Source organism: Strongylocentrotus purpuratus, unplaced genomic scaffold (genome assembly GCF_000002235.5).
Source record: "Strongylocentrotus purpuratus isolate Spur 01 unplaced genomic scaffold, Spur_5.0 spur5_contig_866, whole genome shotgun sequence".
Taxonomy (NCBI): Eukaryota; Metazoa; Echinodermata; class Echinoidea; order Camarodonta; family Strongylocentrotidae; genus Strongylocentrotus; species Strongylocentrotus purpuratus.
The window spans coordinates 2,817,860-2,845,207 of record NW_022145575.1 but is presented as its reverse complement, the minus strand read 5'-3'; the positions used below and the strand labels follow the sequence as shown (position 1 = coordinate 2,845,207).

Sequence of the window (27,348 nt, the reverse complement as noted above, 5' to 3'; positions counted from 1 at the left end):
ACTTTCTTGAGACGAGTTTCTATCTCTCACTCTCACTCTCTCTCTCTCTCTCTCTCTCTCTCTCTCTCATAATATGCCCCAATGGCAAAATATTTCCAATCTCTTCTTGCAACAGATTTATTCGATTGCATTCAGTCTTGTCCTTATAACTATTTTTTCTCTGAAGTCGAATCTGTTGCAAATCAATTAAACCAGTTATATTCATTTATCAGCTATCAACCTATAGATCTGTCTACCAACCTACCCATACCTACCTATCTATCTTTACAGCCATCTGTAGCATGTATCTTTATATCTATTTATATATCTTTCCATTTATTTATCTATATCAATCTATCCGTTTACCAATCTATATCTACCCATCCATGCATGCATCCATCCATATATATATCCATCTATTTATATCTATCTCCGGATCTATCTTTATATCTCTCTATCTCTCTATCTCTCTATCTATCTCTTATCTATCTATATCTATATCTATCTATCTATCCATCCATCTATTCATCCATCCATCCATCCTTCCATTCACCCATCCATCATCTTCTGATCAATCCCAATTTCTCTCACTTGAAAATATCTCTCGCATTCGCAGCCAGCTGTGAGCTAGCTGCTATCAAAACCATTCCATCCCGCGTCTGTATCACGTGACCCACCGGGCACGTACAACAAACGTAAACCCGTAAACCGTGAATGAAAATGGCAGTGTAGTAAAACCATTGCAGGTGAGCAAATGTGTTGGTTGGATTGTAAGATATTTTGTCGTTTATTACTTGTCTGCAGCGTTTGTCTCTAACCTAGATCTAGTGCACCTCAATGTCATGATCATGCACTTTAGGTGTAAGTAAAAATCGTATCATTTTGTTTCTGTGACTAATTTTTTGGCGAGTGATCGAGATCGAGATTTGTGTTTTTGTAATTTTGGCAATGAGCTTTGTGTGTGTTTGTGTTCAGTGCATATGAAGCGGCTCTTTAAATTTTAAAGCGCGCGCTAGGTCTACGAACGTCTCACATTGTGTAAAACGATGTGATTGTCCGTGTCCCTAGGGCTAGTGCTCGGGGATTAATATGAAATATGATAATGATATCACCAAGCCTTAGTTGGCTACCATTTGTCTGTGTGAAGAGTGATGTAAACAAAACTACACTAGACCCTTCTAGATAGGGTCCCTAATGACCGCATGAGGGCGATATTGCAAAATCACCCTCTGGCTGCATTGGACTCTTTGTCACCAGCGAACATGCTTTTGTGCAGTGTGTGCCAATACGAGGGGCGGATGAATTTCACTTTCTTTATTTGTGATTCACCTCTCATGAATATTTATTAGCACTTACCTTATTTGGAAAACTTTACAAAGCTTCTGACATCAGAATCACCGTCAACCCGATCTGTCTTTGTCTTCAAAATCACCTTTGAGCTCAGTAGTAAGAGCAATTTTGACCGTGTATGAGCGATTATTTGTGCTGTTTTTACGAAATGAACTATGAGACCGGTAGGGACCACCTTAAAGTGTGGTATTATCGGAAAGCTTATGTAATTTGTGATTGAATGTTGACAACTCCAGAGGCCCACAAGCTTTCAGCGATAGAACATACCAGTGCTAATGATACCCTTCCCGCCCCGGCCGGGTTCAATTTTGAGAGATTTCGCGTACGGAAGTGGGCAATTAGTGGCAGTGCCATTTTTGGCAAAAAAAAAAATCTCTTTATTAATTAAATTTGTGATTTAGGGTAAGTTCTCAGTGAATTTGCTTTGCATATATGATGTATAAGATAAATCAGTATACATCTATCGCCATTACGGGAATTTTAATTGGAATTTTATTTTTTCATAATTATGACTATTCTAGATGTAGATCTAGATCAGACTGCAGTGCAACTGGCCCGGTGGGGTCACTCAATGTGACTTCCGGACCGCATGACCGTTACCAAAATCGCGGAAAAAGGGGTCAATTTCAAGCAATGTCCGCGGACAAAATATTCCTCGAAATAAAGAAAATAGGGGGGGGGGGGCACAGGTGTCCTCGAAATTGATAAATAGGGGTCAGGAAAAGGGAAAAGAGAATACCGGGAAGGTAAAAGAGAAAACCAGGAAGAAAAATTCTCGGAGCCGAGTCTTGTCCTTGAAATATGGTAAAATAGGGGTAAATTTGCGAAAGTGTCCTTACAATCTTATAAATAGGGGTATTCCAAAGTACGATTTTGTCCTTGTTTTGACGTAAAAAAGGGGGTTAAATTTCACAAAATGTCCTTGAAATTGACCGCAAAAGGGGGTTATATGCATTTGTGGTAACGGTCATGCGGTCCGGAAGTCACATTGAGTGACCCCACCGGGGCAACTGGGATTGCATTGTCGGTGATCATGCTCTGACATTTTTATTGCGTAGACTCTAGAAGTCTAGATCTAGATCTAGTAGGTGGCTAGGTCTACATGCATATTGGGCGGTTTTGAAGATTCTCTCCCACTTGGTCTTGGGAAACATATTGGGCTCTTAAACAGTAGGGGCGCTGGTCCGAGAATGAGGATATCCTCATAAACGCGGACAAAATGTGTCCTCATAAACAAGGATCGTCTGCATTTTTGTGGATGTTTTTTTTCATTGGCGCTCTGCAGGTTTCGGGTTACCGAACCGCCCGTTGGCAATGCCAAATTTGGATTCCCCAGGGGAAAATAACCCTACCTGACTGTCTACTTTTACCGTATTTGCCGGCGATAAGGCCGCAGCGCCGTATAGGCCACACCCCCGATTTTGACATTTAAAAAAAAAAAAAAAAAAAATGTTGCCACTTTGCATCTGACTTCTGAGCTAGGTCAAAACAAAAGCAATTGTTTTGAGTGTGGATCAATGAATGATATTGAGGAACCAATAATATGTTAGAAAATTTTAATCACAAGTAGTCTAGGCCTACATCCAGAACTAGATCTAGGTGGTGGATTTTTTAGAGTAGACTGTCAAAGGGGGTAATTTTTCATGATGAACCTGCTTATCACATTTTTAAGTCGAGCCAAGGCGGTCTCTTTGCAACAAATAGTAACAAAGATGGAAAGACAATACTTGTCCTGAAAGGGCGACTCTCCCAAACAGGCTATTAAAAATTTTGACAAAAGTCTCCGACAATAGAGACAGTTATTCTCCAAACAGGAAAGAGTCTCCCACATTGTCGTGCACCTCTGCTCTCCATATTAGTACTACTAGACCTGTGCTTCAGATTAAAGTGTTACCAAATCAGAGGAAGACCCAGGTTTTTGTGAAGGGGCTGGGGGGAGGGACACAATACAAAAAAATGACAAGCAAAGCAAGGAAAGAAAACGTATCACATACTTAGGTGAGAATGTACAAATCTTCTCGAGCAAACAACAATAAACGTCATATTTTCTTTTAGGGGGTTATTTGATTTATAGTCTTTGGATAAGGGGCATGTTTTCCTTTCGTATTCTAAGGTAAAACCTATTTGCTTTCATTGTAAAAGGGGGATGGGCTATTGGGCTACTGGCCAGGTTGTGACGTATAGGCCTATAGAAACGCCAGTGCTAAAGGATCCAGAGATTAAACCCATTTGTCTTTTGCATCCCCATTATTATTGATTTAATTTCCATATCTTTGGGCGATGCATGCTTGATATGCTGTGCTAAAAAACATTCATATTCATGATAAAATGTATCAAAATCCTGTTCATGCCAAGGAGGTTTGGATTAATTTTCATTGAGCATCAATTATCCTGTCTCCATTTTTTGTTCCTTATCAATCAGAACAATGGCTGTGCAGGAAACGTGATCAGCCTCTTGGAGGCGCTAATTACAAATCGTATAGTGTCTAGTGTGTGAACGAGACCAAGTCAAGATGAAGAAGTCCAGAAGCAAGACCCCACCTGGCCTACCCGTCGCTGGGCCTAGTAATGATGGCAAAGGTTTGTTACTCTCCTTATTGGTCCCTTAGACACCATTTGACCCTTTTTTCTAAATGGGGGCTTACATGAATAAATAAACAAACCATTCATTCATTACGAAGATACCAAATACTTTGTATATTTATATGTACATGTTCTTACTTATTCTTTGTTGCTGTTGTGAGTTTTTGTTCATGATTTTGTTATTATCATTATTATTTTTTATTCTTTAAAAACTATTGTTCCTTATTATGTTTAACAGGGCCTTGTGGAAGACCTCAATTATTGTTGATAATGAGTCACCCTGTCTAAATATCAGAAATAAATAAATAAATAAATAAATGGTCACTTGGTTTCATCGCAAGAATTGCAAGAAATGATTCAGAAGACCTGAACGTTACGGATGTGTTGTGTATGTGTTGCATTCTTGTTTTTGTCTGACTATATCAATATACCAATGTTAGACTGTGATCCATTTATGAAAAGAGGTCTTCCCTAGATTTTCTACGGATTTGGTAATTCAGTGCTAGTTTGGTTTCCTTCTGTGAAAATCAAATTTTTTTGTCATTCTCAGATCTTTTAAGGGGGTGTAGCATGGCAAATACTGGTTAATGCCATCTATGACTTTTTTTTTTACAACTGCACGTAAACGAATGGACTTGATTAACAGACAGCGCGTGCTAGCATTCGCGAAGCAGACCGAAGTTCACCTCGCGCTTCGGTTTTGCGTATGTTGCATGCACTGGAATACTACGATCGCGTCTTCCGTAGTTGTATTAATTATCATTATGCTACACTCCCTTCAATGTAACAGTTACATAAATTACATTAATGATTCATTCAACAATTTAAAAAGGGAAAATGGTTTCTTTATTGAATAATGTTCATGATACATGATTATTTTTTAACCTCTAGGTGAACCAAGTAATCGAGGGAGGAAACTGGACTTTCCTGCAAAGAAGCCTCTGGAAGGGAAAAAGTTTTACTTGGAGCTAACGGGGCCAAGACGCAAACATCAGTTCACCAAACTCAAAGCTGATGTAGAAGAATTGGGAGGGGTGAGTACATCAAAGCTCCTTTATAATTGTCAGATGGTTGAAGTTTTAAAGCCCCACTGCACTACTTATAGCTGCTTGCGTCCTCTATAAAGCAAACAGTGCCTGTTGGTCCCCCATGATCCCCTTTTTGTATGTTAATTGAGAGGTGCTTTGATGAGATCACCACCTATCAGTGACCTTGCAGGGAGGTCCAATCCCCCTGTCCAAACTAGTGCAGACAGGCTTTAAATAATCTGATATTTAGAGGGAGATACACACCCTTCTTGATTCACTTTTTGAATGGGTGCACACTCTTAGTGCATACTAGAGAACTTGTGCAAGCTGAAGGTGCTTATTCCACCTGTGATTATAATTGAATTAAGTATTAAAGCTGTTTTGTGAAAGGTAGCTTTTCAAATGAATGGATGGTTAATGTGTTGAGAAGGGAAAATGATGCACCTGTGAAATGAGCGTGGAATATGGAAGTGGGTGGACTAAAAAGGAAGCTGAAGACTTCATGGAAAGATTTGGTGGAGAAAGAAAGAAAGCAATAAGGTTTGTCGAAATGAAGAAAGTGCTCGAGACAAGAAAATAGTGGAGGGAGTGTCATCATGGGGCAAAAATCGGTAACGCCACGAAAGAGGTAAAATGCTGACTTTAACAAATGATGATGATGATGATGATGGGTAGAAGTCCATAGAGAATGTGCGTTACAACATACTTAAACTTAATTCAAATGATTGCAAAAATGATTGAACTGAGTTTCCTTGTGTTTCCTTTGCAAGCTATGAGAATTTGCTCTGGATATGTTCTTGTACTGTAGTTCACAAAGGAAAGATACATGTTAAAAAGTCATTTTAATGGTGTACAGCTCATCAAGTCTAAGTCTAAAGCTATGAAGATAGTATACAAATATACACTGTCTTGAGAGGTTCTGGTTAAAACTATGCGCAAGAGGTGACTCCAATAGTACGCAAATGATACTTTTGGAGTCACCGAGGCCCATAGTTTTAACCAGTACCTCGAATAGAAGGCATGGTATATTTGTTTTATATCCTGCATCAAACAAAGAAAATGTCAATTTTTATCTAAAAAGATTTAAAATATTTTGTTTTCATTAAATTAAGATTTGAAGAAAAAATAGGACTCTCAAAAAGTACTCTCATATAGTACTTTCTAAAAATAGTTCAAATATTTCTGGTCATGTGACGAGCTCTCAACCAATCAAAAGCCAACAAATTTTTGATGCAGGATATAAATGTAATTATAACAAAGAAAATCAAGCACTTTTTATCATTGAAAATTTCAAATGCCCAAAATAGTCAATTGCAATTGCAATGTTTCTTTCTTCCAATCCGTAGGTTGTGGAGCCGTTTTTATCCAAGGAGCTAGCGTGTGTGATATCAGACAGGATGGAAGCAAAGGATGTAGAGAAGATATCTAAGGGTGTGCCGTCTGGTACCAGCCCTGCCGTATCAACCCCAAGTCCATTTCATCAGGGCAGAGAGTAAGTGTTAACCCTTTCATTGCTATGGGCAAGCAGATTCTGCTCGAATACCTACATGAGGCTTGTCCTTATTAGCTTGAGTTTGCCAAATAACCCGCTATTTAACTATCCCGATCTCAAATTAACCAGTTAATTTGCGTCTTCAACAGCCCGCATTTGCAATTAGCGGGATATTTGGTTGAGATAATATCCCATGAAATCTTGGTCTTGTTTCCAAAATATCACCCTATTTTGGAAATAGTGGGCTAATTTGCGCCCATCAGAGCTAGTTTGTGGTGAGCTTATCAGTCTGGTGAAGACGCAATTTCGAGCTTCGGGATAATATCCCGAGTCTGAAGATAGCAGGTTATTTGGCAAACTCAAGCTGATGACGGCAAGCCTATGGTTCATGCCTTGTTTCTGATAAAATAACTGTTATTGCATCTTTGAGGAAAAAAAGTGGCATTGCAAAGCTTATATCCAGAGGATAAAGTATACGTATTTGGCAGCCACATTACATTAAAATCAAATTCAAATTTAAAATGTAATTCTTGAAACTTAATAATTAATAATAATTATAGGCATTTCTATAGCGCCGTCTATCTAGAAATTCTATTCTGAGGTGCATTAATTATTACCCCGGCTTTAGCCTAGCTGCCATTACAGCCCTCCAGCATTTCAAGGTATTAATTCCTGCCAGGTACCCATTTATCTCACCTGGGTTGAATGTGGCAAATGAAGATTAATGCTTTGCCAAAGGACATTAGTGCCGTAGTAGTAGAGGAGAGCTCAATAGTATTCAAAACTACTACTATAGGGGTAAATAGTGTCAAACTGGGCACTAGGTGTCAAGCTTTATATTTTGCTATAATGATAAAGTAAAGTCAACCGAAAACAAAGTATGATCTTGAAGATGCCATCAGTATTTATTCATTTTGAGAGTATGCTCTTTGCCCATATCTTCTGAATGTACATTTAGTAGTGTTGCATCATTCAAAGAGGAATTATTAGGAGGACTTCAAGGCTTAGAAAGGGATTGAAGTGATAGATTGAAGTTTTACGTCAAGACATAATTATCTATGGTGTCACAACTGGGTAAAGTGAGGTGACTATAATTTGTGTCTAGTTAAGACTCTCTGACCATCTTACAGGAAGATTAACACAATAAACAAAGAATTCAAATTTTGTGAAGTGTATCAAAGAAAATCATCTCCTTATCTTTATTTCTTTATTTCTATAAATAACAATAGAAATACATGTAAAGATATAAGGATTATATTGATCCAAACCCTGAGGTTGTATTCTTAGCTGTCACAGAGTAACACGTTTATACAGAGTATTGACACCAAAATATTTGTAGGTTTATCGTTTTAAAGTCTGGAGATATAAACAAAATAAACCACTTTGGTGATGCAATCACTCCCAAGATGTGATATTAAAATAGTTGTTTATCCAGAATGAAGAAACCATAGCTGTAACTGTTGCTGAAACTTTAGTTGTCTGTGGTTAAAGCCTGACTGCTATGACCACCATAACAAAGGTGTTGCTCCATCTGGTAGCACCTTCAACTCACCTTAGTAGTTACTGGTAGGGATCCACCCATTGTGGCATGAAACTTTGACAAGAGGAATTTTTATATCCTAGCCAGAACACCTCGTAATTTAAATGTTAACCCAAGCTATGAATAGTCTATGGAATAATACCAAAGTATTCATCATATACTTATATCTTATGGCGAGAACTATAATCATCATCAGTCAATATAATAAAATACATAAAATAAAGAAGACTTCTGTCATAATGAATTACATTATATACAAATATCCTTCCAAAATTTCGAAAGAGCCTGAATTACTGAGTTCATATCCTGCAAACATGTACTTTCCTTTATCATTCATAAATAAACAAAATAGTGTATAAATAGCAGGGGTCTTGTTAATCATTTTTGAAGGAGGTAATTTGAATTTTATAGGAGGTACCATCACTGCGAGGGAGCGAAGCGACCGAGGGGGGGAGGGTATGGGAGGGGGGTGTCCCCCCTCCCACGGTAGGGACCTTTTGGGATTTTCAACTTGAAATCGTGCAATCTGGTGCATACCTAAAAAAGAAAATTTATAGTTATCTTTCCTACCTTGTATTACACATATATTGTAATAAACACACATATTGTTCATGTTTAATATTACATGAACAATCATAACTCATAAGAAAAGTTATTAAGTTGATAATTATTTATCACTTTGTACCATTACTTTGTAATTTTTAATTAAACTGAGATGATGCACCATACTCAATCTTTCTACATCATGATTTGTTGAATACATGTACAGTATTTAAATAATGGGCAGCAGAGGCTAGATTTTGATTTTTTTTTTACTTGTGACTTTTATTTGGCTCGTTTGGCCCATATGAATTCTCATTTAATTATTTTTTTTTGACATGAAATTATTGAATACATTTAAGAATTTACTTCAGTTCCTGTTCATTTATAATGTTATATCACTGTTTTTCCTGACAAAGTGAAGACACTGTATATTTGTTTATTCAACTTTTTTAAGGAAATAAATGAAAATAAAATAAATGAATTAACCGATTGGCTTCTATTTTAGTCTATCTTGTCCTTTGTAGACCTCAGCACTCAGCACTAAACTCAGCCGAGTTCAAAACTCTGTTGCCGATTTGCGCATCTCAGAATCTAAAGTACGTTGTCTCTAGACATTGCACGCACGTGTATAGGCCCCGGTTTCCGTGATCTTCAAATATCAAATCGGCAACGGATAGTTTGGTTAACAGGGAGCTAGCTTCAGTTTTGTTATGATCAGTGTGTATATATTTTGTGCAGTGCATCGTCTTCTCGCGTGCACATCGGGATCGCAATGGGGTAGGGACGGGCGGGCTTGGCCGCCACGCTGTGGGGGGAGAACTGCGATGTAACGTTAGATAGATAGGTCTAGGTAAGTACGGACGACGTCGCGTTCATGATCGTAAGGGATTTCGTCGACTGCGGCCGTGTATGTGCGGCACTAATTATATCTTGGACGAAATTAAGGAAATTTTGGATTAGCATTGATTTAGATCTACTTTCTGTGATTTTTGCAAGGTTTATTATAGGAATTATAGCCGGTAAGAAACGAGTGAGTAGGCGGCAAGTTTTACCGGTTACCGGCTTTAAACGACAGCCCTGAAATAGTGACATTAATTACTTTAGAGATATGTTTCGCAGTCTTCATTCTTTATCTCTAATTCAAAGGTTCACTTGTGACCTTGACTCTCTCAATGACAAATAAACACATGTAATTTATCATTAGGAAAAGTAATACAAATATGGATTCAACAGTTTGACTTGGTTGACTAAATGCAGGGAATCGGGGCAGGCCTCAATGTCAGTCCTGGTGATCTTGATACTCCATGGAACTTAGACTTGCAGCTTAAAATGCCATGTTTTTTAACGATGAAAATTCAACTTTCATTCACCTCCAATCCATAAGTCCTGCCTGTATGACTTCTGTGCATATAGTGATACTAAACTGCTAGGTTAGGCAACCCACCCACTACAGATATGCATCACCTGTTGGAGCTATGTAGAGTGCGGTGGAGCCTATAACTACCCAATGCATTCAACCAAATTCCTTAATGCACATAACAATAAGCAGGTAGCAGTGAGGGGAAAGGTTAAACCCTAACAAAATATGAAAACCAAATGTGATCTTGAAGATGCCATCAGTACTGATGCATTTTGTAGTATCCTCATGGCCCATATCTTCTGAATGTACATTTAGTAGTATTGCATCATTTGTAGATGAACTATTATAAGGACTTCACGGCTTGGAAAGGGATTGAAGTGATAGATTTAAGTTTTACGTCAAAACATAATTATCTATAGTTTAATTCTTTTAAAGTTTACGTTGGTGTATTCTTTCTTCCTTTTCGTCTCTACATAGTACTACACCTGGTGCTGCTGATTCTCCAAGCAATATCACTAAAGATTCAAGAATAGTAAGTACATAATGATAATCTCTCATTTTGTCCCCTTTCTCCTCTTCACATCTGTTACATAGTACAGAGTTTGTACTTTTTTATCCGTATTGTACTTACTTTTAAACATGCCGCTGGGTTTAGGCCCTTGTTCAAATTCAGGTTTAATAAACGATTCGTTTTTAAAAGGACTCAGTTTTTTAAGTTTAAGTTTTCCTTTTGTTGAACGTAATTTTAGACCAAGGTTTGGGTATTAACTGATTAAGTAGAATGTGGACCTTCAAGTCTACATACAGATTTACAGTTATTCTGTGAAGCATAGAAAAAGTATCAGGATCTGATGAATGTATTCCGACCCGTTTCATTATGTGTCATTGTTTCTCATTTCTCTACAGGTCACCAGGGGAAAAGCCATTGTTCAAAAAGCAACAAAATCTCAGGTGAGCATCATTTAAGGCGAGACGTCAAAAATAAATATACATGTACCAGCCAGCGGCAGCTAACTGCACTTGTGCGTCCTGGCTGCATTTTTTAAATTAGCTCAGCCGGCTACTGCTGGCGGTAGAAAATGGCATTCAAAAGCATGCGCCGGCTGCCGCCTTTCGAATGGAAACCGAGCCTCAGATCCCAGCCTGGCGCAAGCCGGCTGGGTTAATAAGTGAAAAATAATTGCCCCAGCCAGGCTTCGGCCATAATTGCAGCCTCGATGCGCCAATACATGAGGCGGCAGCCTGCTGGTATCGATATTTTTGACGCCTCGCCTAAGATAAATCTTGTTTTGCTTTCTTCACAGAGCAGTTAAAAGTTTTTTATCATTTTTTTTCATAATGAAATGAGAAAATACCTGTCATGCCTGTATGGGAGAAATTTGGAGTGGATTGTTGTTTACTCAGAAAACATGATTCGGTAGTCATTTTGAATCATTCATTTTCTTTGTGGTGCAATGTTTTTCTTATTTGTGATCACTTTGCTAGTGGTGTAATGGGATGGTAGGAAACAGAGATGTGTGAAAAAATGTTGCAAGTAACCCCTCGAACCAAGAGAAGATACCTTGATAGAAAGCTAAAATAATGGAAGACCATTCATATTACTGTACTTTTATGGAATAAAGAAAATGAGGATTGGAGTGAAACCAAGGGGGCTTTCATCAGTGACAAATTTTTGTTACAAGCTACTGAAATCCTTGCTTCTGATTGGTTATCATCATTTGTCATTGAAAAAAGCTTTGTGAAATGGGTGAAATGGAAATACAATAGTTGCCAATTTAAAGAGAGGCAATTGATTAGCGCTTAGAGACTTTGGTGGTAAGCGCTTTATAAGCACTGTTTTAATTATTTATTATTATTGTCTTACTATTTGTGCCTTAAAAAGTATTATTTTGCATTAATTTCATAACAATGGTATCTGTCTCCTTTGTATCCTTAGATGTATGGTACAACGGATGTGCTGACCAATGCAAAGAACTGGAATATTCCTGTCAAGCACTTGGATGGTATCCTTTACATGTTTGTCATACTTTTATATTATGTGACATTCAATCATATACTGAGCAATGAGTGTTTAAATGCTTATGCTAATTTTGTTTCTTGGAGAGTCCTGATAAATGCATTTTTTTCTTCTATACCAAAGTAAAATTTTGATTTAAAAAAAGTATGTTGATTTTGCCCTGAAAAGCTCCTTCAGATATGAGCAGTAAACCAGTGCAAAAGACCGCCATGGCTGTTTCTGAGCCGTATCTGAACAAGGCATGAAAGAAACATTGGGAATAAATTGCTATAAATTCCAAGAATATTGGGAAAACTCTAGACTTTAACGTTTGATGACTGTTATATTATGAGTCCATGAAAGGTGACACGTCTGTAGCCAGACAAGAAAAAGAAGAAGACATGGAGCTTGAACTTGAGGAAGTCTTCCCATCCCCCCCCCCCTCTTATGAACTTGAGTGCAGGATTGATTAGGTATGGACATTTAATTGGTTCTAGATGTTATATATCCTTAACTCACATCATCAGTGCTATTGAAGTACCTCTGTCGTGAGAAAGAGAAATTGAAACTCAGTGGAAAGGACAAGGTAAGTTACTTAAACAATAATGAATTCTCCGTCACACATTTTGTATTTTGTGAGCTTTATTATTATATGTGTAATTTCAGCATTGTAAAATGGTATATAGTCAATATTTTGGACTTGCACCACATGGGATTTTGCTAAATTGTTTACCTTTAAGCATACAAAAATAATTGTAAAATATTTTTGATTACTTTTGATTGCTTTGTGTAATGCAAAAATTTCTGTTTAAAATGCACCTTTTTCTGTTTTTGTTGTTGTTTTGTTTTGTTTTGTTTTGTTTGTTTTTTTTTTTTTTGGGGGGGGGGTCATGAAACCCTATACGCTAATGTTATTGGTTTGTTTGATATCAATGGAGAGATACAATGACCACAAACTGCACTTAACAGAATATTTTTAATTCTTTTTCAGAAGAAGAGCAACAAGGAGAAGACTGGCATCAAGGCAAAAGGTATTTGTAGAAAATAATATCTTTTTAATAAAATATCCTCTTCTGCTTCACTGTATGTACATTGTAAGCTTTTTTTGCTTTCGAGAAAGGACTATGCAAAAGCTTTGTGTGGGGTAATCGTTAGTCGAATATAATGATGAAAGCCATAAAATGAATGAAAATAGCTCTTGTAAAAGTGAAGAATGCAACATTATTGTAGTAGTGTTCATCATCTCAATGTAAAATAAAGTAGAAATCAGTTATAATTTCTGTATCTATGACTCAATTGTCTTTTTTACTTTTGCTCTCTTTTACTGAATCCTTTTTTGTTTTTTTAAACTTTTTTCTCTCTTGCTCTCTTATATTGTCTTTATCTCTATTCTCTGTTCCTCTTTTTCTGTCTCTGTCTCTTCCTTTGTCCCTCTCTCTTTCAGTCTCTCTCTTCTTTTACAAAATGTTATATAATTATGGCCCTCTTCTGCTCCACGTACTTATCACCTTTCTCTCATCGTGTATTTTTTCCTCAATGTCTTACAGAGAGGCAGTTGACCAAGCCATATCTCAAGGCCGAAGATACGTCAAGGTAAGCTATTTTAACTTATTCCATGAGGCAGATTTTAAAGCACTTCTCATGACAGTGCAATCCTGTTTATCTATTGAATGTTGAAATCTGAGATTGATGTGCTGTGTTTTTATGCAAGGGCTCTGTCTTACAGGTGATATTAATTGCAACCATGTACACATAAAGATGTAGCAGATTGTAAACCTGCGATTGATTTTGATAAATCGCAACTCTTTGTAAGACAGGGCCCAGGTCTTTGCCATTGCTACATTATAGTGCAATTTAAAAGTGAACAAATGTACACATATCATACTAAATTGTATTCTTGCTCATTTTGTCAAATTTTGTTTAGTGATCGACTGTGTAGAAAGTTCACCTGTGTAAAATTTATCACACTTTTAGTTTTCCCTTGAACAGTGTTTCTCATTGAAATTGTATGGAAGAAGCCAGGGCCCCGTCTTAAAAAGAGTTGATATTAATTTAAGTTTTTTACGATCGATATCAATGGCAACTATGTACATAAGATATAGGAGACTGCAAACTGGCGATAGTTTGGAGGACTTAAGATTGATTGACTTACGACTTACGATTGATTTGGATCAATCGCAACTCTTTATAAGACGGGGCCCAGTACTCAGCATCCCCCTGTGATTTCATCTCTCCCTTGAGTGGTCTTTTTTACAGATTTCATTATACAGGCTATAATCAGTAGAATATTTTGTTCTCCATTATGCAGACGTTTCCGGCCAATCACCAAGGAGTTTGGCACATGGCCTCGTATCCTGCTGGACACGAGGAAAGGAACCTGTCCCTATGACCCTAAGACCCGTAACGAGAGCCATGTTCAGGGAGCTGAGAGAACACAGGATCGACCCGATGCAAGCCAGAGAACACCAGATGTTAGGTAAGCCATACTCATGGAATCATTAAACCAGGGCACACATAGCTGCATTATTATCCTGGCTGTGTATTAAAAGCTGTGCTTTTAATTCTCAACATTTCAAACACCACTGTACAAAACTCACCTGATTTCACTCAAAATGGGTACTTTAGTGACAATCGATAACACGTAAATAGCAGTAAAATAAAAAAAATTCAATTTACTGCTGTTAAAGAATAATTAAAAAATTTAAATGGTAAGTATAGTGTCAAATTTGCCGATCAGCCCAATCGGTCCTATTGTGTGCAGTCTATGCAATAGTGTGAGGTGTGTGTATTTGTGTATAAATACCTGCCTCTCAGCAAGTATGCAGTACTAGAGGTCAATACGCATTAGCATTGACTCTATGCTTTGCTGGAGTGCACCAGGGGGGTGTTTCACAAAGTTGAACTTATCTCTAAGTTGGACTTAACAATTATGGAATGCTGTTAGCACCTTTGAAGAAAAAAAATTGTAAAAGTTATTTTAAAAGGCATAAAATGTTGATTCAAATCATTTGTATTTTCCATTATCAAGGAAATTTCATGTCCTTGATGTGGAATTTATGAAAAATCTAAAATACTTGAATATTTACTTTTGAATATATTTCATTTTACGGCTACAAATAGCTCTCCATAATTTTAAGTCCAACTTAGAGTTAAGTTCGACTTGTGAAACACCCTCCATGATGGTAATTAGGAAGTTTGGCATTCTTGTAAAATAAGCCACAACTCATTCACACTGTACACAGTATTGGGAAATTGTAATAGTAATGCCTCTTTACAACTCCATAGACTTTATGCGCAAGTGTGCGCGTACACACCGAATGAGCAGTGGATTATTTCACAAGATGGCCAAAGTTGAAATATTTATTAGATGGGGCATAAATGCTCTTTGCATTTCTTGCATTTTTTCAACAGAAGATGTGATATATCTTGCCAAATGTACTACTTTAGATAATATTTCCTGTTCATCCAATCAATTTATTGACCCTATTTAGGCTGATTTTATACAGAATATTTTCAACCCCTGAAATTTCAACCATAAAATTCTTATAGGGTTGATATTTTGTATGGATATTGCTCCTTTTTATTTTAAAGGCATCCTTTACCAATATTAAATCTGAGATGCACGCCCCTACTTGTTATCAGTGTCTGTGATATGGTGTAATATCGAAGCCTTAAACAAATTGCGCTTCATATTGATCAAGAAGTGCCTCGAAAAAGTAAAAAGTGACCGGTTTTAAAAGTAAACTCTATGAGTGACCGTTTTTACCATACTTGTATAACTTTCTTATTATTTTTCCAAATGAATTCACACCTTCACAGTCTGTTTCTCTGATTTTCTGCTTACTTTAAGAATAGTAACAGTATTTGTCTCTTCAGCCTGGATTTCTAAAAAAATGATATATGTCACCCATTTACTTCCACAATCTCAGGCAGAAAGAGTTGAGTAGAAGTCAGTCCCTGAGCAAGAAGGCCATAAGTAAAGCAGCCAAACAGAGGGAGGCAACTACGTCCAAAAGTAAAGTTGCAAAGAAGGGCTTCTGTGAATTCTGCAGTGTCAAGTACAGCAATTTGGAAAAGGTAATTTCTTTTTGTATTAATTTGAAATATGTTATTGGCTTTGCCAGTTTATTCAAAGGTAGTTGAGCTAAGAGTAAGAACAAAAATGTGATAGACAAAGTCTGGTTTAAAGTGGAATTAATCCTTTACATAAATTTTGCCCGAGTGGAGGCAGAAAATCAGAAGGATAAATTGGACAAATAGTCAGGAAATAATGCATCTTTGAAAGTAGAGATCGCCCACATTACAAAAACTCATCAGTAGTTGTAAAATATGTGATACTTTGGCCATAAAGAATTACACTTGCCAAACTCCACCCAGGTGAAGTAAATGGGGACCTGGTAGGAATATATTCCTTGAAACGCAGCGCGTGTAACAGCTGCACTGCTAAAGCCAGGGTAATTATGCTGCATTATTGTAGAGTGCTTAGAGACTTCTGATAAAGTGAGTGTTAGGTGCTATATAAGCAATTATAATTATTATTATTCAATGGTTTTAAGTTACCACAAGTCAAGTGCATGACACATTGACGTTTCCACCCAAGTCAAAGTAAAAGTTTTTATCCCATTTCCTTGTGTCTTTAGCATCTTGAAACTGAGCAACATAAGAAGTTTGTTGGTGAGAAGAACAACTACACTAGCTTGGACACCATGATTGCACAGGGACCTAACATAGTGAGATTCCTGGAAGACTGTGTCAGGTTTCAGAATGTAGACTCTCAGTCCAGCACACCAGATGATGAGTAAGTATAAAGATATATACAGTTTAGAACTAAATTATTCATACCTCATTTAAATGTCAGAAGGAAAGGTGGACTGGTTGAATCAGGGCCTTTGTTGAATACTTATAGATTTAAAATGATATATATCATAAGAAACCAAAATATGAAGCTTCTTACACCTTGGTCATTTAAAAAAGATAAATAAGCTACTGTATTTTACCAAGGCAAATCTGATCAAGGCTTAAGATGGACAGTATTGATCTTTGGTCCGGTTGAAGCTCCCCCAGAAGCTAACAAAATTGCATTATTTTGTGTTAGAAATGTCAAATTATAGATTCCAGGAAAATCGTACTATGTACGATTTGCCCATGCATTTAACCCATAAATTGTTCACCCCCTTTGTTTATTGTAAGTTGGATACTTCTGCTGCATGGGTATAGTTGTCAGATATACGATTGTGCAAGGGTATAGAGGGAGTTTTCTGTGTGGTAATTCAGTATTTTTTTTGTACACAGTTTCAGGTTGAGAATACCTTTAGAACAAATTTAGATATTCAATATGTTTCAGTCACTATATATTAGTTGATTTAAAAACAAAATCCTTTGTCTTAAGAGTGAAAGCGTGCTGGATATTTATTGAAAAAAGATTGATGGGGTTTAGCTATTTAACTTCTTTTGAATCTTTAGTTCTTTTTAAAATTGAAATGTCTTGTCTATTAAATATTATTTGTGTGATTCCATTTTCTACAGTGCTGAGGACTCTGGCACTGAGGATGAGGTACTGCTTCTAACAGAACCAAAGACACCTACAAAGGCCAAGCGAAAGGACACCAAGAAAGCCAAGAGGAAGAAGGATCCGTCGGGTTCAAGTAGAAGGAGGAGCCTCGGCAGGAGTCCAAGGAAGAGCTTAGGCAATGGAACTTCTGCAGAAAGACCAATCCATGGAGATGATCCCGGACAGAGGAACCTAGAGGAAGATCTCGAGAGAGTTGTAAGCAATAACGGTGTTAAAGAAAAGACATTCCTGCAAGATGCCTGTAAACAGAGAATCTTGGATCACCCTGCAGACGAGGCTCCTGTGGAAGGAGGTGGCGATGTTGCAGGAGTAGATGATGTAGTACGTCCAGGAGAGAACAGGAACTCTGGGTTAGAGGATAGACTAAGTGGTGGGGATGGTGATGTCATGAAAGATCTTAACTCTCCAGAGATTTCCGCAGGTGCATCCAAGTTCAGCAGTCCTGGAGTGTCTGACGGTAGAAGGGGAAAGGGCAAGAAGAGGAGGAGTGGCGGAAGAAGAAGTCTTTCACTCCAGCTCAGGGAAAATAGAACTTTACCAGTGGCACCACAGAGTGCACCTCCTGTAGGGGATGGAGTTGTCCAAGAGGCTCAAGAAGCTTGTACAGTTCTTAGGGGTATTGCGGGTGAAGAGGAACCCATTAGGCAAGAAGGGGAGGAGGTTGTAATCATGAGGATAAGAAGAGAGGACACTCTACAAGAGGTTCAAGAGGTGAGGGTGGAAGGAATTGGAACGGTAGGAGAAGATATCCAACCGCAATCCATACAGCCTGATCTTCTTGAAGTGGCTAATGGTGAAAGTGTAAATGGAAATGTTCACAGGACAGTAGAAGATATTGTGTCTTCAGTTGGGACACCTGATAGAAGAAGTGCCAAACAGGGTTCCCAGGTGATCACCAGTCCAGGATCTGCAAAGCAGTCGAGGACAAACAAGAGGAAAAGATTAAGTGCTGGAGAGGCAGACTCGGATGATGTGTTCACAAGCAATCCAACAGCATCCCATGTTGACGATCAGTTGCTTACAAAAGCAAGATCTGGGATGGGAGAAGCCAGAAACTCTGAAAGACAGAAGAGGAAATCTCGTAGGAGTCACGCAGATGCTCCCCCTCAGAAAGTAAGAGGAAGGAGTGTGCGAGCAGACGGTAAAAATGGACAGTCAGTAGAGGATCATGTGGATACCGCTGGTAGTCCGTGCATCAGGGAAGCCCAGCCAAGGGTTCCTGCTACTCACGGTGGTGATCAACATTCTAGTGATGACTTCCAGCAGGTGAACACTCCAGCTTCAGGAAGTGTCAAAAGCTCAGGGAGAAAGAATAAGAGGGCAAGGGGAAACAGAGATCTTGCGAGTGCAAGTCCAGAAAGTGTGACAAGAGGGCCCACACAGAAAAAATCCATGAGAAATCAAGCCAGTACTAGTCAATTATCCACAGCTGAAAGCAATAACTCTGAAACAGACTTTCAAACATCCCACCCAAGCAATAGCAATAGCAAAAGTAAAAAGAACACGTCAAGCAGTGCAAAGAAGGGCAAAGACACTGTCTCCAAAACAAAGCCAAAAGCATGTGAAAACGGTAAAGAACCTACCAATGTTGAAGTTACCAATTTAGGAGAAGCTACATGTTCTGTCTTGCCCTCAGGTAACTCCCAAGAAGAAACTGGAGAAAATGTTGCCAATAAAAGCAAAAACCAGAAATGCCCTGAAGAAAGGGTACTACCTACAAATGGTGAGACAAATCCTCAAGGAGATTTACAGAGAAATGGGAATGTGAACAGTCAAGCTGAGCAGTCCTTAGAGTTGGTCTTCAGAAGCGATCTGGGAGCAGAGGAGTCCAGTTTCCTAGGCTTCTCTCAGGATGATATCAATGAAACAGCCAATCGCAGTGAAGTCTTCCAGCAGCAGAACTTGGATAAGGCTGCCCTCAGCGTGTACTGCATCCCATCCTCTGATCCTTGTCCTGATGATGACAGAAGCTCCACTGGAAGCAATGACTTCACCATCGGCCTGGTGCTGCAGAGGGTGGACAACTTCCCTTCCGAGGGTTCAGAATGGGAAGAGCAGGTCACCGGGTTCATGAAGAGACTGGATACGCAACTAGAAGTTAAGAGGAGACGAGAATCCGAGCTTAGTACGCTACCATCACCGTACTTCCAGAAGACTGGCTTTGGCTTTGAGAAGGAGAATCAAAAACTCTTGCCAGGAGTAGTGGAAGACTTTGGACCAGAGAATTTATCGGATGATGATGATGATGCGCAAGTCTTCCAGGAAGCCAATGAAAATGTTGAAAACCATGAAAAAGACAAAAAATCAAATACTAGACGGCGAAGTGCGAGGATTCATGATTCTTCCAATTCTCGGTCAGCAGAGAGCCTTTCATACTCTGGACTGTGTGTGTCCCCATCTATTGCATCTAAGAAGAAAAGAAATGTTTCTCTGTCAAAGAAGGGAATTGCTTCAGGGGATAAGCCTGCAGAAACAAATGCACCAAATGCTTTGCGAGAGTTGTCGCCTAACCAACTGAGGAATTCTCCACAAAAAAATGCAGAGACCATACATTTTAGTACTCCAAAACGCATCAAAAGGAACTTGATGAACACCCAACAGAGTCCAAGCGTGAAGCATATTGTGTTGCCAGCTGGAACTCCTGTCGAGGAGCAAGATGAAATTTCAAACAATTACGTGCATGATGATTCTGAGTCTGAAGTCATCTTCCCCAAATTTTCAAGCCCTGCTCAGAAGGGATCCATATTTTCCCCTGTGAAGCACAGAGTAAAGCAGAAGCAGTTTAGGTCTAGGCATCGCTCTGTACCTTGCTTAGGTCATCGCGATGTCCAGTCCTCCCCTCTTCGCCCGAGCAACCGACGTGACCTCATCTCGTTCGCCTTTCCACCTTCATCCAGGAAGTCGTTGTTCATGAAAGGACGCGTGAAGCGCATCAACTTCTCGTCCCCTCGGAAGCGATCTAAATCAGCGTCGTCGCCTCCCTCAAAATCCTCCCAATTCTTGACCTTCCTCAATGAGCTCAGAGCTGGTCTCTCGCCAACGTTCTACACCTTCAAGAAGCCGCACTTCTCGTTGCGCATCCTTCAGCCTTCCGCGGTGGGGCGCCACCACCATTGCCGCTCCAAGATGTCCAGGTCTCTCCTTGCTCTCAACCTCTGCCTCCCTTCAGATGCCGAGCTCCGCATCTACGAGTTTCACGACGATGACAGCGTGGACGATGAGGACCTTGTCCTTAGTCCCATCAACACCGACTCCGAGAAAAAAGAACGCAATGATCAGTGCACTCAGACTCCACCATCGACTCGCAAGAAACGCAAGCTAAGGTCCCGTAGCCTCTCGAGTCCTAACCTTAAAGGCAAGGTGAAGAATGTGAAGGAAGTTGAACATGACAGCGGAAGGAAAGGAAAGAGAAGTGTGAAGGTGCAGGCTAGTAGTCCAGACATTGATTCAATCTTTGATATGCCACCAGGGTACTATTTGTAGTGACTGTACAATCTTTCTTTTTACACTTGCTGGGGGGCGTTTCACAAAATTTGTCATCAGTGACAAATGACAGTTTTTGTTAAAAGCTGCTGATATCCTTGCTTCTGATTGGTTATCAGCAGATTTGTCACTGATTTTTTTGTCATTTGTCATTGAAAAAAGGCTTCGTGAAACCTGGAATATGTAGTGTCAGTGTTCATTTGAAGCAATTATGAGTGTGTGTGTTAGGCCCAGCGCACACTACACAATCTAATTGTGATTTAATTTTGGAAGAATTTACAACAGCATTTTAAATGAGCATTTAAATATGTAAAATGTTGATGGTTGAGGATCTTTTTAATCATGTAATTAATAAAATCTAAATTTTAGGGGATTTCAAGCTTTCTTGAAGAAGGAAAAGCTAGATCGGCTCAGAATCATAGTGATGTGAGACCAGGAGTACAGTTGTCTACGATTTTGAATCCAATTCGACTGGAAGGCCTTATTGCACTAAAATTCGTGTTGTTGGTATTATCATTATTTACAATCTAAAGCAGCAAAATGTTCTTTGTTCAGATCTCTATAACAAATAATTGCATTTCTTCCAGAATCCGATCGCAGTTGGATCGTGTAGTGTGCTTAGATTGCATGTTCTCTTACAATTGCAGTATTCATTTTATCAATCTTTAGTACTCATTTTGTTGACCAAATAAGCTTTGGAAATATATCAAGCTGTCTTAATTTATTTGTATTTTCTGTAGAATGAAGATTGTCTACCATGGACCTGATGTCATTTTCAAACTTTTTTAATGTAATTTTTTACACCAACTATTCAAATAGAACAAGGTACCTTGACTGATATTTAATATGACATTCATTTTCTGTTTCAGATATTCAAAATAAGTTTCTTGTAAAAAAATAGTATTCAAACACTTCAATTGAATTTTTTGATTATTTAAACTGATCCCTATCTATATAGTACTCAGTCCTTTAATTTTAAGTTTTCTTATTTACTGAGCTTGAAATTTGAAGTGCAGGCCATGATGTGAATTAGCATGTATGACAAGTCTTTGTTGAATCAGCACTAGGCTGTTGTGTTAACGAGTGCACAAGTCACTGTGGGATGGGAATGCTATGTGGCGATTTAATTTGATTTGAAATTTATTTCTGATATTTACGGGCAAATTTGTCAATAATCGTGGCAGAATATCAAAACATCTCAAAAATTAATCATATGATACACATGGAATTATGAAAGACCATTTCCAACAATTTTTTCAGTAATTCATATTTCGCTACCTCTTACCAACACTAAAATTGTGGTTTAAGGTTATCAGCTGCTTGTATAAAGAACTGTCAGCTTTACATTGTATGATATACATGAATAAGTCACGTCCAAAGATCTTTTTTAGGTACTTGCCTGCTATCATGTGGATAAGCAGTAAATCAGGCAAACATGTACTTTTTTTTCCTTTTCATTTGTACTTATTTTTATATCCCATAGTCTTGAAAAATGTTACTGTTTTGATGTACCGGTAGTTCAGTTTTCATTTAAATTTAGAAGTAATGTTTATCTTCTTTTTTCTTCCATTCTCCTGTGGTATGTATTTACATTTTCCTACATGTATCATGAGCATTTTTTTTCTAGTGAAAGGTAATAAGAATCAATTCAAATCAAATAATGTCAGAAGTATTGTCCAGAGAGCTTCGCATTTACTTTTAGACATCTCAACAAAATTTGCCTGAATGCACTGGTGTATGTGGTACCACATTTACCGCATTTACAAACTGTACCTGTGATGCAGTAAAACTTAACTTATGTTTCTATATTAATACAGTCAAACCTGCTTTATAGCGACCACCTGTATAGAAAGACCACCTCTCTATACAGACTGCACTTTTGTTTCCCTTGTAATGTGTTTCCCCATTGAAACATGTTAAAAAGGAACCTGTACGTAAAGACCACCTGCCCATAAGACCACTTTTGTTGTCTCCCTTGAGTGGTCTTTATATACAGGTTTCACTGTATAATGTAACTGCAGGTGGAGCTGGATGTACATATAATAGTTTGTCACTAATTTCATAGCTGGCTCTGTCTTGACCGTTGGGAATATCTGGTTTTTGTATGAATATTTGTCTTTTCAGGAATGTTTTCATGATGATGTTTAGTTCAGTACTTCATGTTTTTCTACCTCCTTGTTTTTCAATGCTACAAATCATTGTGATTTAGATTTTTGTGATGGTTTATTCTTCTTGTAGCATACACAAATATTTGACAGTGTTCTGATTTACATACTGAAATACAAACTAATCTCAACAAATATTCTTTAACAAATATGAGGCACAGTAGATGGCAACCTGCCATATTTGAATGAGGGATTGTTTAGAAGGACTTACCCATCACAATATCTGTATTGTGATGTTTTTGGTTGTTTTTTTCAACTTCTTTGTCACTAAGTGTGTCGTCTACTATTATGATATTCTGGATGCAATACTGTTCGTCTTCCCACACCAACTGTACACATTGATGACACTCACAGATGGAAGTAGTTGGCGCAAGATCGTTGAAGATTTATCTGACATACAGGAACGTTTATTTGTAAATGAAGAGTGAACATAAGATTTTATGTGGCAGTTATTCACAAGAATTCACAATTCCTGCTGCTTTTTGGGTGAAATGAGATAAGTTCTATATAGTCACCTTCTACATTTTATGTATTAAAAGGTGAAGTCTTTGAAGTCTGTAGTTACTTTTTTATACTTGATTGAGAGGATTACTGTTATTGCTTTGAAGCTTTTACAACTGTTTTTGTATACTTCACTCTACATGTTTTTTTTTATGGAGCATTTAAAAATTTGATACATGTGGCTCTCTTTTACATTGTTCAGCACTCTTCAATAATTTACTTCGTTTCAAAGTGGGATTCTTTGTGATACCATTATATGTACCTCTTCCACTTTAAATGCAGGCATTGTGGAAACCAGTACAGTACGTGTTCTTTCTGTCTCATTCAGGAAGATCCATCGTGTTACATCGATTGTAATTGTAGCTTAATGTAAATATTATTATTAGAAAAACTTTCCATTGCACAGTATAGATAATTAATGCACCAGAGTAGTAACAAAGAAAACGGTTACTTGTAGGGCAATCCGACCGTTGTAATGAGTTCATTGGAATGAAAGCAGAAAAATCTGAGAAACTGAGTGGCTAAAGTTTGTAATAAATCGTGCCAACAATAAGAATGTTACGAATGTTTGAAATTTGAGATCACTACAGCTACCGGTAAGCAAATCTCAATGTTGTCATTGGATTGTGATGTTGTGACAAATAACTTACTTTGGATTGCCCTTCTAAAAAGTACAGCAAGTTGATTATCCATTAGGATCGCAACCTTGCTTTATTTGTTAGTGGGTATTTTCTATAAAATAGGTCACTTGGCTTTTGGATCTTGATAGCACACTTGTATATACATGCACATATTGATGCAAAGGATTTTTTTAAAGAAAAAGATTATGAGATGAAAAGTGTGTACATTTGTATATACACTGTAAAGCCTGTACAATGTAAATATCTCCAGAATAGAGTATTTTGTACTTGTGGTACATTGAGAGATCGTTATTAAAATCAAGTTTATTGTGATGAAAGTAATTATATTTTCGTTATAATTATAATGTGAGGTACTTGTTTTAGAGCCTTGATAGATTAGGAAGAGCTCTCGCAGAGGGGTATATTTGAATAGATACATTTAGGAAGATGGGGGTGAGAGGGGAGAAGGGCAGTGAGGGAAAGAGGCGAGCTAGGAGATGTACACTGTAAAACAGACAAGGAGAAGTGGGTGGAGTCACACAGAGAGGGAGTATAGGGAGAGAGAGAGAGTAGAGGCATGGTAGAGCGAGAGAGAGAGAGAGAGAGAGAGGCATTAGAAGAGCTGGAGAGAGAAAGCATGACAAAAAATAGAGATGGATATAATGAAGAGAGAGAGAGAGAAAGATGAAATGTTAAGATTAAACAAGCCAAAGTTGAGTTGGAGAGTAGCAACAAAATAGAGAAAGAAGATGAGTGTAGGTTGTGGGGAAGTCCACAGTATTTGATTATTCTGTGCCCTATATGTTACCAAGTACGGGTATACAATAAGGTTTTCATTGAAGGAATCGTTCGTTAACATTTTATCTGATCCCTTCGCCACATAACACAGGTTTGTGGTCAGTTGCACATTTGAAATAATGACTGATTGGTTAATAGTCAGCCTTGTTAACAATGTGTGCATGCAATGATGATCTTTATTGGCCATTACCATTTAGCAATAGATTGCAAACCTTTGTGTTTAGGGGCCCAGGTACATGTATTCTAAGTCACTGATAACATTGGTAATGTGCGAGATAGAATGCCATGGACTTGCCCAATGTACTTGTATGCAATCTTACTAAAACTGAAACAGCAGGGAGGATCAGAAACTTCACAATAATAAATTGAAAACAAAACAATGATCAAGTTTTACTTTAATAAAGACACTATTTTATTCATGATTACAAGAGCTGGAATTCACAAAGGAAATTATCTAAGACATGGTTTCACCTCCATAAAGATAACATGTACATTGTACATATGGGGTCTCCTGAATGGGGGGGGGGGGGGGGTTGAAACATGCAGTGGTTTTGACCATAAGTTGAATTCAAATCCCCTTTGTGAAGTATAAATCTCTCCAATGAGCAAATAAAAATGTAAATATACAATTTGGATGAAAAGCAGTTTGGGGAATCGCATGTGACCAAAAAAGACATGTACAGCCCCAAACTTGTACATGTACATGCAGATGAGCATTTATTTGCAGAATTTTTTTTCTTTTTTCAGAAGTGTTCCATCATTAAGATTCAACCTTAGAATAACTGTTGCATGTACACTAGTTAGTTAATTATTTCAACATAAATGTTTGCTTTAACATTAGTCTACATATCCACATGCTGTCTGTATAAATAAAATATTTCTTTGATTTCATAATCGTCATTGGGGCAATTCCGTGCAACATGTCCTGTACGATATAGGATTTTTCTCTCCATTTAATATATCCAATTAATGAAAACCTCTCGATGGTTACATGTATATCTAGAAAGGGATGAAATAGATGGAAAGAAAGGCATAGTTTATAGATAGACTGTATGTTGTACGGACACGTACAAAATCAACCATCGTTGCATATTATTCATATCCATTGTTAAAGGGGAAGTCCAACCTGATATTAAGTTGGCATCATTTAAGCAGACAAATTCAAGACGCGGGTCAGTGAAAGTTTGAGCAGAATATAATTACAAATAAGAAGGATATTAATTTTTGAAGTAAAGATCAATCTAACACAAATTGGCAACTCTGTGACGTATCTTGCAAGCTCCTCTCCAATTTGCTCTTTAGAAAAAATGTCATAAACTTTGATTGTCTTTATTGATGAGGAAATGAATTTGCTTCATACATGAGTTTTCTCATTTGTCTGCTTCTATAAAAACCAACTTAATATCAGGGTAGACTTCCCCTTTAACATAGCCGCCAACTAGCCCTTGCATGTACATTTTAACAGAAGATAATGATGAACGATGTACCATAGTGCAAGCCACATGGTTATAAGTCAGGTGCATATATTCAGAATTTCTTTTAAAATGTTAAAATGAGAACATGGTTACATTATGATCACAGGCTACAATATCTAATAGCCTTTCTTTCTAGGAAAAGCTAGGCCACCTACATGAAGCTGAAAGGATGCATTGTTCCAAACAGAGTAAAGACGAAAATACAGATTTGTTCCCCTCTTGGAATGGTTTTCTCCCATTCCCATAGTCTTAATACAGAAACCAACCGGTTCCCTGTTGGCATTGGGATAATTACAAGATCTTACATGATACCTCATGCACTTCAATCTACTCTCTGAATTGTCCAAAGCCTTCCTGTCTTCCTGTACTCCTGTGTTCTTTTGAATGCTGTATCAGTTTAAACCATTGACTACTAAAATTCCCCCATTCCCATAGGCCTAATACAGAGACCAACAGTTCCCAACTGGCATTGGGATAAGTAAGAGGTCTTACATGATACCTCATGTACTTTGATCTACTCTCTGAATTGTCCAAAGTCTTCCTGTCTTCCTGTCTTCTTTCACATGCTGTATCACTTAAACCCATTGACTACTGAAATTCTCCTATTCTGATAGGCCTAATACAGGAACCAACCACTTCCCTACTGGCATTGGGTTAAAGGTAAAGACCAGTATTGGAAATGCCCCAATTTCAAAAAATGAAATGGAAGCTCTCATTACCAATCATGGGAAAGAATATGTTTTTACTAATACATGATGATACAAAATTTGCCGGGAAACCGCCTACTAATTCATATATTTGGTAAATTTGTTTCTCTCATGGTCTGTGAGAGATATAGGGTAGTCCCATATACATCTTTCTGT

At 37.8% G+C, this 27,348-nt stretch overlaps 1 protein-coding gene across 3 annotated transcripts; it reads left to right on the top strand.

Annotated features, from left to right (window-relative positions):
* Window positions 1-612: 612 nt before the first annotated feature.
* Window positions 613-21,020, top strand: LOC582842. 3 transcript variants are annotated; one of them, XM_030974588.1, is made up of 14 exons: window positions 613-725; window positions 3,752-3,909; window positions 4,804-4,946; window positions 6,287-6,432; window positions 10,353-10,407; window positions 10,782-10,826; window positions 11,812-11,878; window positions 12,399-12,457; window positions 12,866-12,902; window positions 13,419-13,464; window positions 14,180-14,347; window positions 15,801-15,948; window positions 16,512-16,669; window positions 17,398-21,020. In XM_030974588.1, the coding sequence occupies exons 2-14, from the start codon at window positions 3,843-3,845 to the stop codon at window positions 20,924-20,926; spliced, it is 4,668 nt and encodes a 1,555-aa protein (XP_030830448.1). In that variant the 5' UTR covers window positions 613-725; window positions 3,752-3,842; the 3' UTR covers window positions 20,927-21,020. The 3 variants fall into 3 exon arrangements, with proteins under 3 accessions (XP_030830448.1, XP_030830437.1, XP_030830442.1); XM_030974577.1 differs by having other exon boundaries at window positions 614-725; window positions 12,863-12,902; XM_030974582.1 differs by lacking the exon at window positions 613-725 and adding an exon at window positions 741-840 and having other exon boundaries at window positions 12,863-12,902.
* Window positions 21,021-27,348: the final 6,328 nt, after the last annotated feature.